The 18137-nt window shown below is 44.1% G+C and overlaps 1 protein-coding gene across 4 annotated transcripts in view; it reads right to left on the bottom strand.

The window, feature by feature from the left end:
* Positions 1 to 10290: 10290 nt before the first annotated feature.
* Sec31 (COPII coat complex component secretory 31) overlaps positions 10291 to 18137 on the bottom strand; it is a 208032-nt gene continuing 200185 nt past the window's right edge. For all 4 annotated transcript variants that reach the window (XM_075690145.1, XM_075690136.1, XM_075690118.1 and 1 more), the window contains one exon: positions 10291 to 12229. In XM_075690145.1, the coding sequence (XP_075546260.1) occupies positions 12041 to 12229 (189 nt within the window). In that variant the 3' untranslated portion in view covers positions 10291 to 12040. The remainder of the gene's footprint in view (positions 12230 to 18137) is intronic.

The following is an 18137-nucleotide window of genomic DNA, read 5'->3' on the forward strand; positions in this document are numbered from 1 at the left end:
GAATTATCGTCCACTGCTACTAACCACCATTCTGACGCGTCTTTTGCTTAACAGAAATTAGGCACCGGCCACGCAGCCAACCTCGTCGTGATTTCTCATTTTTATTATCGAATGTGCGAAGTGCAGTTAATAAACGTGAAGCTCTAGCATCTATTTTCGATTCATGTGCCGCTGACGTGGTTGCACTGACCGAGACTTGGTTGACCGATAAAATTCTTAGCGAAGAGCTGTTCCACTGTGACAAGAATTAAGTTGTTCACCGTCATGACCGCAACCTAAAATCAGGCGGTGGTTTTAATTGCCGTCGCCGACAATATAGTGTCATATAAGATTCCACTTGCGTCGTCTTTAGAATTAGTTTGTGTGCGTATTGTCATAAACCACCAAAACACATTGCTTTGTGCGTGTTATCGGCCGCCAAGTGCACCATCTACTTCTTGCGATGAACTGCATGACACTCTGAATTTTCTTGTCTCAAAATTTCCACACTCACCGTTATTCCTTTTAGGCGATTTTAATTTCCCCAATATAACGTGGACTTCGGTATCGCCCTTTGTTGTCGGTACGTCCACAGAAAGTCAATCTTTCCTTAACTTGTGCCTAAACTTTAATCTTACGCAACTTGTTTCTACGCCAACTAGAGCTGGTACTACTTCATCTAACACTCTAGACTTGATCCTTGTCACTGAACCAAACTTAGTACATTCTTTAACTTGTATCCCAGGACTAAGCGATCACTGTTTTTTGCATTTTATGGTAACAGGCCCCGTTAGATGCGAGAACAACAATGCAAAATTTATTAGAGATTATGCGAGCGGGGATTACACTACAATTAATAATGAGCTTGCAGTATTCATTGATGGCTGTATACCAGAATCTTTCAGCCGTACCGTGGAAGGAAATTGGAACTTGTTTAAAAACAAAGCCACATCCCTTGTCGCTAAATATGTACCACTGCGCAAACTTTCTTGAAAGAAACGCTCTCCTCGGTTTTCCACGAAACTAACAAGACTGTCAAACAAGAAAAAACGCCTTTTCCGTGTTGCAAAACGCAGTCGAACATCTGCGCAGAACGCAGTCGAACACTAGAATGATTATTCTAGTGCGCTGCATGCTTATCGTACCGCATTAAAAGAAGCGAAGGATGTTTTTTTTTAATACCTATGTACCTTCACTCCTTTCTACAAATCCGTCAAAATTTTGGAGCACTGTTCAAATAGAAAAGAAAAATATCATAACTCTTACAGATACGGATGGTAACACCATGAGCAATGCAGAATGTTGCAATGTCCTAAATGACACTTTCGCGAAATCTTTTTCTATTTGCTGTGTTGATACAGTGCCGCACATGCGCAAAGAAGATTTTTTCCCATGGATCCACTTGTCAATTTTGCGGGGATTTTGAAGTTAATTGAAGATTTAAAGCTATCATCTTCCTGTGGTGCCGACGAAATTAATTCTAAATTTTTGAGGAATACTGCTGTCTACTCCTCTATATTTTTATGTACCTCTTCACCCAACCTATTGAGTGCTCAACTTTGCCCGCAGACTGGAAGGTGGGGAAGGTGGTCCCTCTGTTGAAATCAGGTAACCCGCATTCTCCTCTCAATTACAGACCCGTTTCACTTACCAGCGTGCCTTGCAAAATCCTTGAACACGTAATATTTTCCAACCTTGTCTCATTTCTTGAATCCAACTCTTTCTTCACTTCATCTCAGCATGGGTTTCGCAAAAACTACTCCTGCGAAACACAACTAATATCGTTTATACATAACATTTCTTCCTCTTTAGACAAAGACCAAGTCATTGACTGTATCTTTCTAGATTTTGCGAAAGCGTTTGACAAGGTGTCTCATCACTTACTGCTTCTTAAACTTAGTACTCTTAATATTGACCCTAATATTCTGAAATGGATAGAATGTTTTCTCAACAACCGTACCCAGTTTGTAACAGCTAACGATTCCGCATCCCCGCACTGCGCCGTGAAGTCAGGTGTTCCTCAAGGCTCCGTCTTGAGACCGTTATTATTCCTAATTTATATAAACGACTTACCTGCCGTAGTTAATAGTTCTATTAAACTTTTTGCCGACGATTGCGTTCTATACCGTGAAATAACTAATCAGCATGATAACTTTATGCTTCAGAAAGATCTAGATAACATTTCAAGTAGGTGCTCACAATGGCTAATGTTCTTAAATCCGGCTAAATGCAAAATTATGTCTGTCTCACGTCGCTCGAACTCACCAACTCCTTTCGGCTATATTATCAATGAAACTAACATTGAGCACGTGACTTCCTACAAATATCTTGGAATCCAGCTAAACAGTAATCTTTCGTGGCATGCGCACATCGAGTATATCACGAACAATGCAAACAGATCTCTTGGCTACATTCGCAGGAATTTCTCAAAAGCCCCACCCCATTTGAAGTTGCTGCTCTACAAAACACTAATTAGACCGAAGCTAGAGTACGCGTCATCTGTCTGGGACCCTGGTCAAAAAACACTAGCAGATACCATTGAGTCAATTCAGAACAGGTCCGCACGTTTCATCCTTTCTAATTATTCCCGCACATCTAGCGTTTCTTTAATGAAGTCAAACCTTGGCCTTATTAACTTGCACATTCGAAGAAAAATTTCCCGTCTCTGCCTTTTTCAAAAAATCTTTTACCGAAACAGCTCGCTTAAACAGGACTTAATTTCAGAGCCTTCGTACATGTCGTCGCGTCTTGATCATCGGTTTAAAGTGTTCATTCCTTTCTATCGCATAAATGTTTTCTCTGACTCATTTCTGCCGAAAACCAGTGCCGAGTGGAACCGCCTTCCCCCCTCCATCGCCTGCACCGAGGAGGCATCATCTTTCAAGACTGCAATAACGGATTATGTTTTGGAATTTATCACCTTAATACTAATAATTATTTGAGCATGTATTTTTTATTGTTATTATTGTACCCACCCCCTCTGTAACGCCTTTCTGGGCCCTGAGGGTACTGTAAATAAATAAATAAATAAATAAATAAATAAATAAATGCTCTGGAAGCAACTGGGAGCCTAGAACACAACCGTTTGTGCAACGCACACTTTCATTCCGGCAAAGGAAGCGTTTAACGCATATGCCTCATGTTGTGCGGCAGATTGTGCGTCGTTCAGACAAAAATTGTATCCATACGTGTACGTCCCACTCCAAGTGTCTTAACCTGCATTGAAGAGGACGCCCTCGAACACCAAGGCTGAGCGTTGGGCTAGTTGGTGCATGCGTAATCTATCTTCCCCCTCCCCGTTAGACACTTCACTTTCCCGAACAGAGCCATAAATGCACTTTGCACCAGAAAGAACAGGAAACGGCAACACAAGTTTGGCACAAAAATGCAATCTGCAAAAGACAATCCGACCGCACGTGTCACTTAATTTGCCAATAAAGAGGGCGGTTTTCTTATGACGCAAAAGTAAATGTTCGAATCAAAGGTGTCCTACGCCGTGAGCTCACTTTTTCCTAAGCAAATATGACACTTCGCTCGCAAATGTAAAAAGGGAAGCACGTAGATTGTGCACAGCTACAGCTGGAGAAACTGTCTCAGTCGAATGACAAAGCCGAGAAACTAACCTTGGAGGCTTTTTTTCAGCATCAAAACGCACAAGGTGGACTGCCTGTTGCGACTAATTAAGTCTCTGAAAATGGCACCTGACAAAAGGCAGTTGCTCAGTTCTTACAAGACATACTTGCCGTTTTGAATGTTGTGCCGTGATGTTCCGTATAAAGTCTAAGGGCGATAACACTGTGGCCGCGCGCCGTATGCTGTATGTGCGGGTGCAAGCGTGAGCCGACGACCGCGGTTCAATCTCGCGCGGGCAAGGGAGGAAAGCGGAGGAAGCGCGCGGTCTTCCGTCCCGCGCCAGGAACCGGGGGGGGGGGAGGGGGGAGGAGAGGTCGGGGGGTTGTACTTCGGCAGCAACTGCGTATGGCGCGGCTGCGCGGGCTTAACCTTGAAAGCGATCTGCTTTAGGGGCAGGGTTTACGTATCATAGCTTTGGGCCCCGTGCTCGGTTCTCGCCGCTCAATTTGCGTTGAAGCGATAGACAGCACGAAGGTCACTTCGATCGCTGCTGCTGCCGCGCTTGTTCACGCCAGCATTTTGACAGCGAGCGTCTGCGATCATTGAGTGTGACGCGTGCATGTCTGCCTATGCGCGCATGTTTCCAAGTTTATACGGCCGATAAGACTGCTATCCTTACTTATTATGGCTGTCTACTAATTTGCTATCACAATCGATACTTTGCCTTTCGGGAGAAACGGCGAATTTTTTGTCAAGAAATTCCACAGAAGTCATTGACTTCTTTAAAGCTAACCAGAAAAAAGGGCACCTTGCCTGCTTTATTGACGTCATAGATTTATGTGATTGACTACCCCAGGATTTGTTTATTTGCGCTAGTGCTAACTGTATTGACCAACATATGTAATTTTCGCATTTCAAACTCCATCCAGGATGACAGCCTGGAGCTCCTAGAACTGCTAAACACGCACTAGAACTTTCTCTCCAAATGACGTTACCAATATAAAAAAAATGGAGTGTGTATAAGGTCCTACGTACATAACACCCTTATTAAGTTCTGTTTTTGGTGGAACGTAACAGAATGCTTCAAGCCCGTAGTGAAAGCTCAAAAGCAAACAATGTTTGGCTAGCAAAATATTTCAGCTAACAAAATATTTCAGCATGTGGACGATTATTTGGTGTCTTTAGACTGTGGCAAACGCACCCTTGACCATACTATGGCGGAAGTTGCGTCACTGTTTACTGAATACTTGTGTTTTCTTACTGTAACTGGAAACATGGCGGGAAGACCGCTGAAGAGTGTTGGGATCTTCAGTCAACATTGCAGTGACATGTATGTTGGTCCTATGCCCTGCGAGGCAACAACGCGCTGAATGTGGTGCAGCACAAAAGCAAGATACAAGAGTTGGTTATCTCGTACTTGCAACAGATTAGCCACAACGTAAAGCGAATAGGCGAACCGGTTGGTATGGAAGTCCCGTGTTTGGCCCTGATAAACGCTCAAAAATGTGCCTTCGGGTAAAGTGACAAGTCGTAGACAGAGGTACATGCACTACTAAGCATAAAGACAAGCTCGCACCATGTGACGAAAGCGCTGTTCACTGTACTCGTTTGCCTTGCATTAGTGATTATGTAGGTCAAACTGGGCGTTGCCGCAACGAATGTCTTCGAGAAAATAGAACATAGAAAGGGTTGTCAGTGGGAACCTTGGGCGATTGTGGCTGCCGGCTTCTTTTCAATCAAGCGCCAGCAATCACAAATGGAAAAGATGGGGTGACAAGAGCAATCATCGGAGTGCAAGAAATTTCGAAATGGGGCAAGAAGTGTGGCTTCGCTCACCTTGCCAAAAAAGGAGTGCGACTTCCTATCGCGAAATAAGTACCATGTGCGGCGGTTGTCTTTTGCAGACTACATTTCTGTGCCTCACTATGGAGATTTTTCTTTTTTTTTTCCTGGTGCAAAGTGCATTTGTAGTTGCGATCAAGAAAATGAAGTTCAGTTGTATAGTTCAGTGTTTTGTGTGTACATTCTGCCGTATCTTGTCTTACGCGCTGGGGAAAAACATCGCTTATGCCCTCGAAAGCCACGAGCTCTCGCTCAAACAATGTATAATACAATCGAAATAGAAGACTCGTAGTCAAATGCGGCCCCCAAGAGCAACCTTATTTGATAATTTTCACATAGAGGATGCTGCCGAAAAAAAGCTCGAGGAAACGCTTAAAGGGCCCCTCACCAGATCTGGCCATTTTGAGATGACAAGCGCAGAGCATACCTTGCGCGATAACAATCGTGTCTGCAAAGTTACATCCCTACGCGCCGCGGAAAGATCTGAAATTTCAATCCGAACGCCATTTCCCTCTTCACTCGCGGCCGCCGCGCTCCAAGCCGGACGGTGACGTAATCATGCCCCGACGCCTACGTAATCGTGTCCACAGTGTGACGTCGCTTGTGGTGGCACGTGACTTCTCCAATTATTCAATACATCTGTCATCTGTACGATCTGTTGCTTGAATTGACGAATTGAAGTTCAGAGAAATAATAACACATACAAACGGAACGTCTGCGTGTTTTTTGTATTCGCACTGAAGCAAGAGTAGATGTACTTCCGCTTCGTCTGCTTGTTCCCACGGTCGTGCGGTCACGTGCGCAGGTACCGAAACTATGCCATTTTCTACCGTGTTCCAGCGCGTGATCACGCTCTGCGATCCGCTCGTTCTACCTCAGTATTCGTGTAGCACTGAATTATACCGCTAGTCATGTTTCCTTGTGCACAGCGCGCAACATCGTGCGCTGCGCGAACGAGACTTAAGAGACAACAGCTCGCGCGCTACGCCGTTGGCGGAAATGCGTATCGCCGCAAACAAAAAAAGCGAGGAGCAAAAAAAAAAAATGAAGGCGGGGCCTGTGACGTTTGCGTCACGCGATCCTCGAGGTCCAGTATTCGGGAGAACCCAGGGAAGGGCCGATTTAGGGCCGATTTACGCTCGAGCCGCCCATCGCCGCAAACCGTACCGCACGCGTGCGGTCGCGCGAAATATTGCACGTATCAAACACTTGTGCACAAATTTCGGTTTACAACGTGTAAGGTATACATTGTGCACACAGTGTAAACGGTAATTTGTGCACAAGTGCTGGATACGTGCAATTTCTCGCGCGACCGCAAGCGTGCGGTTAAGGGCCGATTTGCAAGCCGCAGCGCACGCTTGCGGTCGCGCGAGAAATTGCACGTATCCAGCACTTGTGCACAAATTACCATTTACACTGTGTGCACAGTGTATACCTTACACAGTGTAAACCGAAATTTGTGCACAAGTGTTTGATACGTGCAATCTTTCGCGCGACCGCACGCGTGCGGTGCGGCTTGCGGCGATGGGCGGCTCGAGCGTAAATCGGCCCGAAGGAATTTCGCTTGCGTAGGCTAGACGGGGCGAGTGGAGAGAGCGTCTTGTTTGGCAGTAGAGCCCGCTTGCTTAAATCATGGGTTCGAGGCACTGCAATATTTCTATCTCTGCTATTAATGAGCCGATTTGAAAAAATTTTGCGGCAGAATTCTCCCTAGAGGAAACGTAACAACTTCCAGCGAATAACCAAAATTTGATGTGGGCCTGGTGAGGTATACAATATAGCAAAACGTAACTGCGCGAGTTAAAAAAAACGAAAAAAAGCGAGCGCGGTAGTCAATATCATTGCATTTCAAGGACGCGAACATATAAGCGAGTGAAAACTTTATTCAAAATGTCCGGCTATTTGGGCAGGGTGCGGCCACAAGCACCACAGCCTAGGTCATGGCCTCGAGCCCTTGGACACGGGCGGCTTCCTAGGTCGTAGCTAAACAGGGCCACCTCCCATCGTGCGCCGCGGTTCGAAGCTGCCATGTCTACCCTATTCGTCGGGGAATTCCTGCTGCTCGCTACCGGCGCATTCCCACAGAATATGTGCTGCAGCGTCACTTTACATTCGTTGGATTAATAAAGCGAGCAAAAAAAAAAAATAACAGGCAACTGGTACAGTGCTTACACGTCAAAATCCACTGTTTACAAGGGAACCACCGTAAATGGCTGTATGCTTCCTGCGCGATGGAAACATATACTCAACCGCGCACTGGCAGGCCGTGAATTCATATTGTGGTTTTGGCACGTAAAAATCCGCAGAACTTTTTATTCTCTTGAGTTTGCATGCCCACCGCGGTAACTTAGTGGTTGCTCTGCTGAGCTTGAGGTAGTGGGTATGATCCAGGCCACCTTCTGATGAGGGTGAAATGTAAAAAAATGCTCATGTACTTCCAGTCAGGTGAATGTTGAAGAACCCCAGGTGGCAAAAATTAATCCGGAGCCCTCACTATACGGCGTTCGATCCTCATCATATCGTGGTTCTGGCCATAAACTAATGAGCCACAAACTAATTAAGATAATTGGTGAATCTTCATCAATTAGCTGATAATGTGTTTCGATTTCTCAAGCGAGCAATGTCCGCCTCTTTGAATAATCCACTTCAAGGACTAGAATTATGCTGTCTGCCACGTGTTTTAAAATTCCACAAAACTTCAACATGACCACCCCATATATTGTTGAATGGCTTTCTAGATCTTTTGTTACGCAAGTGTGTGCCATAATGACAGATCCCCATATAGGTAAATATGCATGCATATATGTATTACAGGAAGTTGTAACTGGAATAAACCCTCCTCCTATTTTAAATAGTTGCCTGTAAATAATTGCCTGTAAATAAAGATGTTTCTGCCATTAGATTTTTTTTTCCCAATATAGGCTGTTTTGGGGGTATGAGGAAGCTGAAAGTGAGCACTAATGTTTAAAAAAGCTCCGAATTCCATCGTGCCATAAAGAAAGTTTCAAGAAATTGATTTTTGTGGATAAAATAAACTGAACCCCCTAACTCTGCCCCAAATTAAACTAAAGAAATGCACAACCCTGCACACACATACTGATGATTGACAATTTTCGGCCAGCAGCATCATCAAAGTACACCTTTCTCAGATGACAAGATTGCTGCACACCAAGCCTTTGTTTTACAAACAGTAAGCCTTAGAGTAGTAGAAGTATAAGAGTTGCAAACTTGATTATCTACCACAATACATGGTGCAAAGATGTTTGAAATATTGACCAATTTTAAAAAGCCTCATTGGCAAGCGTCACATATTCTATGTGCACATGATGGTGTCCAAGAGGGTCTGCATTTATTGCCAGTACAAACCATGTGAACTTAGCTACTCCACTCAGCTTCTTGAACACAGATACTGCGCTACTTGAAGTCACAGCTACAGCACAAACCTACCTTCAAAGGAGTCCTGAACCATCCCTTGGGCTTGGTGAGAAAACGTAGACTGCGGATAACATATATTGCTGTGAACATCTCAGCCAAGTTTTGCAGTCATGCACAACGCGTAGAGCTTGCAAGCAGAGCCTGAGGTCACAGAAGCCTCTCCTTACTCTCTTCTGGACGCTTTATTTTGTAATAAAGCGGATTCCCATACACGGCTGCTATTGGCCAACGGCTGACGTCAATCAAGAAGCGTGTTTTGATTAGTGTGCTTGTTCCTACTGCTACTGTGTATATTTATTGGCGAAGTTCAATAAACAGGCTGAAGTAAGTGAATATCTGCTTTCAAAGTTCGATAAGAATTGTGTACTTCCGGAAGCAGCTGACTATCGTCTGCAGACGCTCAGCCGCGGCCGCCCGCATAGGAATTAGACTTTGGCCATCCTGATTATTATTGTCGGAGCCATCGGGTATTACTAATTTTGACTAGTTTCGAACAATAAACTAGGCTCAAACCATGGAAAACTTAAGTGCAGACGGCGAGACCACTCGCACGCTTGCCAGCGTGACTCACTCCTGGCCGCTCCCGGTTAGACGCTTCGGCAGACTTATTGACAGCGCTTCAAAATGCGTAAGTTGTGGCTGCTATCTGTCAGTCAAGCTGGTGAAGGATAAAGCCAGTCCGCACCACGTAGCACGGCCAGACGAGCACATTAGCCCTAGCACACACTCAAGCCCTGTCATACACAAAGCAAATGCTGCGCATATGCACTACAGTTGCATGTATAGCTGCGGTTTCCTATGTAGCGTAGATACCACGGGCACCACGACAAGTCCACTGGCTAAGCGCACTCTGGCTTGCTGAGGACAACTGTGTTTGGCTAATGTTTGGCGCGTCGTAGGTGCCAAAATCGGAAGTGGCATCATCGTTAACATCGAAACCAAAACCCAATCTGAACTGCACGCCATGGTGGCATTTAGAAGGCAGAGTGTCATGGACACGGCCTGCTCTAATGTAGCCTTCACAGTGAAAGTCGTTGAAGAAGAAGTGGAAGCATCGCGGAGGCCATGCTTGACTACCAATAACTCCACTTCCGCTGAATGTATTGAAGTATTGAAGTACTTTCTGCAGCAAAGTATTTCTGAAATAGCCTGTTTTCACTTCAAATGCCTTTCTACAATTCGATAAAAAGTGGTTCAGGGTCCCTTTAAGTAAGCATGGTGCAGCAGCCACTGCACAGATCCTAGTTCAGACTTGTTGGAAATTGTAGAAAAGGGGAAATTCTAATGACTGTTGGCCAAAGAAACTAATGGCACATTCTGCCTCAGTTGTGCCTCGCTTTCAATTCTGCCGAGGTGTACTCCAGGGTGTACAAAGAATGGAAACAGCACTGGCGTACTGTGGCTGGTACTGAAGATCTACCTTGGCATTCCTTGACCCATAATGTTTAAAAATAGCCAAACTGAGAAACATATCACTTTTAATACAAACTTTACATTGTTTTTGTGGAAAGGTAACTTCCAGAAATGAAACCTACTTCCACAAATTTCCAGAACTTATGCCTGGAAATTACAATATTACATGGTGCAGTTTCATGAATTGCGCCACAACCAGTAGCAATACCTGCCCAGTGCATAACACTGCCAGTAACTAGACAGCACAAAGTTCACCAGCACCCCACAATCAGCACAGCAATAACATGTTGCACTAGACCTTTTGCATGCCATGCCCAGAACATGTGCCAACAAAACAGAAGAAACGTACAAGCTTCCTCGTTCCTTTTATTCTTCACATTGCAACCTTGAAAACAGTGTGCTTCAGGACAACACATAAAGGGTGAAAATGATTTGTTGCAAAAATTTAGGACCAAGCTTCTAGAATGCATAGTTACGGTGATATGATGAGAAAAAAGATAGTTCAACATGGACTAATATCTTCCAAGGATAACTAGCCAGTAACACTGCCTGATGCACTATCATGCAAATGAAAAGTGTTGAGCACTCAAGTCCATTCCTATACAAATGCATGTCCTGCTCAAAGTGCAACAGGGCTTTCTCGAAGAAGGATCTAGAGATCTGCTGTCTTAAAAAAAGCTAACAACACCTCCAACTGCACCCCTAGATATATATTCTCTCTTTTAGTTGGTAACATGACACAGTTACCAACTAAGCTATTCAAAGCAGACTACTGCTTTTCAGGATCACCTTTCTCCATCAATCGAAACTTTTGTGCCAATAATAATTCTTATTATGAAAACAAACTGCCACAAGTGCACACCCAAATTACAAGTTCTGAAAATCTCTTCTCCCAAGCCCGACTAAGATAACAAAGAATTCACATAAGAATGAAAAAGAGTGATCACTTGCCCATTTTTCATTGCCTATTTTTCATTGCACTGCAACCTAAGAGTATCTAAAGTCACCTATAAACACCTGAGAGCTTTTTCTATTACAAGTGCTTCTTTATTATGAGCAAAAAATAATTATTCTCACACAACACACTCATTTCAGTAGAACCAATAAAGCTAACACAATCAGGCATGTGTCAGTCAGCATGGCTCATCAACTGTCCTGAATTAAGGGAGCAAGCCACAGCAAGTAAATAAGTTTTGTTTCAGTTTGGGCTTACCACAAGAATTCAACAGCTGCTCCACATACAACTAAATATGCTAACTAGGACCCATCCAATAGTGTTTGTCTGTCACACTTTGTGCAAAATATACTCTACACTGCACCTTAAGAGGTTGGCAAAGTGCAGTCACCGAAGGAGAGAACATGTCACACTTGTGACTACCCCAGGCATAGTCACACACTCTCATTATCAATTAATTCCCACAAGCAGACCAAAAAGTAGGTCCCAAACAACTTGTGCCACTCACAAGCCAGATTCTTGGTAAAAACAGCTCCATAAAAGTAACTACAAAAGTAAAAGCATCATATGAAAAAAAAGTAAGCTACAGAAAAATTATTGTAAAAACACACAGACATGATTGTTGTTTTGCAGAATACACTTTGCAGTTCAAGGGCTCACAGAAGAAGTAGCAGTACTGAAATTTCCTCCGACCCAACATTCTTTAATAAAAGTGTGAGAAGGCGCTGTTTTGGTTTCTCTTAAAAAGGGAGAAGAAAATGGGAAAACAATAAAGGTGTGTGTGGTGGGGGGAGGGGCAAGGCATCAGAGACGCAGAAGACCCAAGCAGAAACAAGTGTGGGGCTATTGTACGTACACCCCCAGCTGCTGGGCGACTTGGAGCAGTGCCTTGAGCCCCGGTAAAAAGCTGCTGGTCTCGGAGAAGTTGGATGAGGACACCAGGTAGCTGTGAATGCTCAGCGCAGTTGCGTAGTCATTCTGCTGGATGGCCTGCACAATCTGGTGGAGGCCGTGTGTTGTTGCCGGCGCAATCTGCATGTACAAGAAAAGGGAACCATCACCACAGCTGTCTCGTACCAGTAGCCTGCCACACGAAAGCACCACCACGATTGCTAAACACTGGGGTTTCATTGCGACAGCAATGTCGAAAACCACACCCCAGGAGAATGATACAGTGGCGAAACTCATCCAAATGTATGCTCCAGCTTATCAGAGGAACTTGTTGCTTTGTTCAGATTTTTTTATCATTTTCTCTTTCTTTAGTCTTCAGCACCCAAGCAGCAAGGCTGCCTTCAGTGCAAATTATTTGGGGCTTATTCCTGTCATGGCACGCTTAAACGGAAGCTTCCATTTAAACTTCGGACTCTTCAACTGCCTTATAAGGCTTTGCTACTTTCCAGAGCACCTTCGTTCTACAAAGGAGGTGTGGAAGTGGCTGGCGCCTACGCCCGACTTGTTTCCTCACTCCTTGGCTATTGTAAAAGAAGGTTTAGGTGATTCTGTGTCCTAACAATCTCTTCACGATGTCAGGCGCTTATATGCAAAGACGGTTGCTGATTTCTGAGTGTCCATATTAAATTGACAGAAGAAAAGACAACGATACCACATAGTTTGTTGTGGTAATAATAACAATGTTATTGTAGGAAGCCCTGGCACTCCGCCTCAAAGTGCGCCCTACCGAGCTTTTGCGTGGAACGACATGCTCATTTACCACTTAAAAAAAATAAGACGGGGATGTGTGTGATAACTCGTAATAACTAAAGCACTCACCATCCTGTTTTTTGTACCCTGGTGTTTCCTTCCTTTATATTTCAGAAGGCACTTACTTGGCATGGGCTGCAAAGGCAGAGTCGCTAGCCCATCAACCTTTCGATTTTGGAGCACTTTGCCACACTACACTGCTCTGTTTTTTTTTTTTTTTTGCCGTTTTGGTTGTCTTGTCACATCCTTTTGTGTGTTTTCGTGTGCAGATCACAGCACTGTGTACTTCTGTGCCCTTCATGAGGCACGTGTTCCGAAATTTTATGGGTTCACTTCTTTACGTGTTTGACTTTATTGCTAAAGCTTGCACTGCATCACGATGTACATGTGGTTCTCCTCGTATTAAGGGGTAGACATATCGTACTTGGCCCCTAAACTTATCAGGTGTCACACAAATGCTTAGGTGTCACAGTTCAGGCACCACCACTGCCGTTGTCATGCATTCCCGCTCGATGGCGCATGCACAGTACAACTGCGCAGAGGGTTAGAGTGAGGGTCTCTAGAGACACAGAGTGCGTTTGGCTGCAAAAACAATGAATTGAAATGGATGCACCGTCAAAGGCTACATTCAATCACTTTGGTGGCAGAGCCAGGGCAGTGTTCTGCCTTCCGCTGCTGGCATGAGCATTGTGCGCACGCACACTATACGCACACTAGCATTTTTGCTGAACTGCTGCATCACTGGTCTGAGTGGAATGGACAGTAAACATCAAGCTAACATTATCTAATATTTCACTGGACACTGACCTTGGTGGTAGAATGTGAGAGGTTACCAAACGGGGCTGCTTCGCTAATGCTCTGAGCATTTCGTCAATGCTCTCATGTCGCTGGCGCTTTCCACAAGGGGCTCATTCTGCTGCTCCGCTGTAATCTGAAAGTACGAGGTTGTCCACGCCTAGAAGAAGCATGCACTCGCCTGCGGCCATGGAGCACATGTGGCCGTCGTGAGAACTACTTGCGCAGGTGTGTTTAGAGCCAGAGGCAGTGCCTAAGGTCTTCTACTCTGACAGCGCGCGCAAAGCTTCATCTGATACTGGCACCGTAGCTTTGCTTGCATCCCGGTGCATCAACGCCCATTTTTCGTTTAAACCTTTGTAAAGCACTGAGTATTTTATGGCACACAGCACAATGAACTGCTTGAAGTAGTACACAAGTAGTCTGAGAATAACAGTCTTTAATGTATAAGCATTGTAGGGCTACTTCCTTTGGAAATCTGTCCGTCCATCTGTCTGTAATGTGCAACACGATGCACTCCATAAGCATACATGGGTCCTACAGGGGTATATATGAGAATGCCTTATGACAATGAATGCCTTATGATTACAACTACATATATTGAGTACCGAAGATGTATTAGGAGTAATTAAGGTTCAGGACTAAGAAGATTAATTACGAGTAATAAGCCTAAATAAGACTCCTTAAGACTAATGAAGGGTACTTAAGCCTACTTGTGAAAGATTAACGTTAAGGTGATGAAGACTAATCATGAACAGTTAAGGGTAATTTAAGATTACTTCATATTACATTACTTCACTTTAACTCAGACTAATTACAATTACTTTAAATTCACCTAATAAGATTAATTCCAACTAATTAGATTCACCAATGTGGTAAATGCAACAGGTCATTGCAATACTTGCAGCATGTTGCATCATCCTGAGTGCAAGATGAGCGACTGGAAATAACGACAAGTTCCATCAGGAAGTTTTTGTAGTAATTTTTAAAGAGGCTACAGTTAAACCTCCGTGTAAGGAAGTCAGTAAAACCGGCAGTTTGCTTCATTATATCGAAATTTCGTTCTATTGAAATTCGACCTTTCATGCAAATAATTACTGTCACCGATCAATTTTTCTTACACTGAAAGGGACCGCAGAAATTTCCGAATTATCGGGCAATCCAAAAAAGCAAATTTGAATGAAAAAAACAAATCATTTTGATAAATTCGGGAGTCGGCGATGAATGATACAGTTTCATGCCACATACGTCGACGGTATCATCTCGGCAGTACGAATTACGTGAAGCCAGCCATGCTTTCGCATGCACTCAGCCTCAACGGCTGATATTGTCACCTGCACTGGTACGTGCTATCAGGAAAAGCGCCAGCAGTGGGGTACGAATGCTTTGTCTGCCTCTCGCTCCAACGGGTCACAGGAACTTGAGATTATGCAGCCTCCAACACTAAACGCGTGGTAAGACAGCTTACATGGTACGACACCGTCTCTGCACACCCACTTTTTGCACAGGCAGCGGATTACCTCTAAAGCAGGGTGCGCGGCTGCGTATGCACTCAGTCGAGCTTACAGCCATGTGCAGCCACGGCGGAGACGCCTGCCAGATATCGGGACGAGCGCCAACTTATCCTCTTCTCGCCCCCTCGCGCACGCATGATTGCGGTTCCGCAAGCTCACTCCCTTCCCCTTCTTTCCCTTCACTCACGCGGGAAAGCCACCATCTTTCTTGTCTCATCCTCGCACACTCACTCGCACCTAAAGCAACAGTGCACGGGGCGCATTAGGATCCTATCGCGCTTCATAAAGAACATGATGCAGCCGCACTTCCGCGGTTGCTCTTGTCGCGTGGCGTGCGATTTGTGAGGTGAGGTGCGTTTGCAAGCAGCAGCTTGTAATCCAATCATTTGACCATTTGCGTCTGCGGAAGTTTCCATTTATTGTCTCGGCATTCCTTTGCAGCGGCAGTGAAATATGGTTATATTGCAACCGCAAACGAACACACTTTGTTATATTGAGGTTCAAAATACATGGTGTTCTGTGGACAAAAGACTATGAAAAGATAAAAACTTTGTTATATTGAGAAGTTCGTTATATCGAGGCTTAACTGTATTTCTTTGAATATTTCACAGCATGCCGTATACATGGCATGTGTGCCTTGTGCTACTCGTCTCTATTTACCTAATGAACGCAACAAATATCAGCACTGCTCAGTCCAACTTTTTACCTATAGCGCTACGTGTTAAATGGGGAAAAGCGATGCAGTCGAAGGTTTTCCTGAGGTTAGTCAGTGACACGTGTAGTATGTGTTAACATCTACTTCTGTTTTAATGTTAGGTTGTTTTGCCATTAAACACAACCTAGACATACGTTCATGAAGATGGTGCGGTTGCATTGTTATAGCAGCAAAGTTGTGCATGTTTACATTTTGAAATTCTACAATGGATTGGCTGAGCAGGGAGCGTGTACTAAAGCAAAAAAGAGAGCGAGAGAGACATTGTATGAAAGGTTCATGCTGTAATATGTGCCTCAGCTCCTCTGACTTTTGATGCATTATAAACACAGTCACAAAATATGCCAAGACAATCCCCTTATAAATGCACAACATGTCAAAAAGTAGGTATTCTGCAAGCACTTCTTTACCCTTTTGAGCAGTTAGTCCTGCGACGGGAGATAACAGTCAGAAATTTACCTACAGTGATACGAAACTCTTTGCATTGGGCATGCTGCACTGTATTGTAAGCAAATTTATGACGCCAGCATCAGGCCAGGTTTCATGCACACCTTCACAGTAGCCAGACGCGCATATAGTTCTCAACACACATGTGCACGCAGTTCGTCCAGCGGCCGTGTGCTCGCTTGTTCCCCCTAAGCGTGGATGACCCTGTACATAGCACGGGCGTCGAGAGCAATTGAGCTGCATTTTTACATCTCAGATGTTTGAGAAAGAGCCTCACACTATAATGTCACACATTAGAGAGCTATTAAATGACGTTGAACATACTCTTATTTCAGCAGTTCTGTCAAGCAGAGCCAAGGCTGCGTGACCAGCGAGCGCAGATTCTTGCGCAGTGGGATGTAGTGCCACAGTTCTGAAATCGTCAGACAACTAAATGGCCTTCAGAAGTGATCTTGTCTGCAGGTGTTTACTCGGAAGCTTCTCTGCAGGTCACAAGACGGTTTATTGCGTGATTTTGTTTCGTTCTTTAATAAAAATGTTTTATACTTGGTTACAGCAATAGTACCTCTGTGTTTGGCTGATTAAGCTCTGTTCCACCAGGTGGCTGCGCCATGCAGGCCACTCACATTTATGCTAAAGCCCCTTCATCACAGCGGTAGTAGTATGGAGGAGTTTTAGTTAACGCCTCTACCCATCTGTTAAAACACCCAGCTTGCCTGCGCTTACCGGAATACCAGACAAGCTCGGAACTACGACAGAACACTCACAACACACACTGCTTGGATAGCTCTCGCGAGCAATGAACGGCCAGACAGCTCACAGAGAGGTTTGCGCGCTGGCTCCAAGACACACAGAAGTAGACATCACAATGTCACATCACGACACAGAGCCAGTGAAGGCGGAGCTTAGCCCCAATCACTCAGTGAATGAGTTGAGAAAAAGCATGGCTAGGGAGGAGAGTAACTTGTAATCGCCCATAGCTCTCTTAATATGAAATGCTTCAGTTAAACTGTGGCGTTAATGTTTTACTATGGCTGTACCCTATGTGTCTACAAAATTTGTCCAGATCTTTTCAGGGATCCTTTAAAGGGGCCTTGAACCACTTTCTATCGAAATCAAGAAATGCAATCGAAGTTTATTAAAATAGACTATTTCAGAAATACTTCCTCGCAAAAACTACTTCAATGCATTCAACAGAAGCGGAGTTATTGGCAATAAAATGCAAAACTACAGCACAATTGAGGCATTAACTGTTTTGGTACTGCTAGAAATGTGCCCATTTTTGTTGCTTTTATGTTTTAACATTTCATTTCAAGATGTGGTAGATGCATCACATACTGCAATACATAAAATTATAGCCAGAGTACTGGTGTCTTGAATGGATTTATAGCAGCAGCAATAATAATAATTTTTGAGAATTCTTATGTGAAACTTCAAAGAAGCACCTAAAAGAACATGAATTAAACTAATAATTTTCTATGTTTACTTTAAGTATTGAAAGTAAAAAAAATCTGAAATATATAAAATATGCACCTGGTTCCTAGTTCTCAGCTTCTGTAAGTCAGATAACCCCAAAAAATTAATTGTGAAGATTTGCTAGCATTAATATTAGCCATGGTGATGCCCATGCTATACAGGAAAGCAGTAACTTTGAAAATGTGAAAATGGGTAAGTTCCTATTGTACGGGGAGCATTTGTCTTTACTCATTGCAACAGGCACCTGGTACTGCATTCTCTTAGCTCACGAAGCAATGGTTATCAGGTCAGGGGA

The sequence above is a fragment of the Dermacentor variabilis genome, chromosome 1 (genome assembly GCF_050947875.1).
Source record: "Dermacentor variabilis isolate Ectoservices chromosome 1, ASM5094787v1, whole genome shotgun sequence".
In the NCBI taxonomy this organism is placed as follows: domain Eukaryota; kingdom Metazoa; phylum Arthropoda; class Arachnida; order Ixodida; family Ixodidae; genus Dermacentor; species Dermacentor variabilis.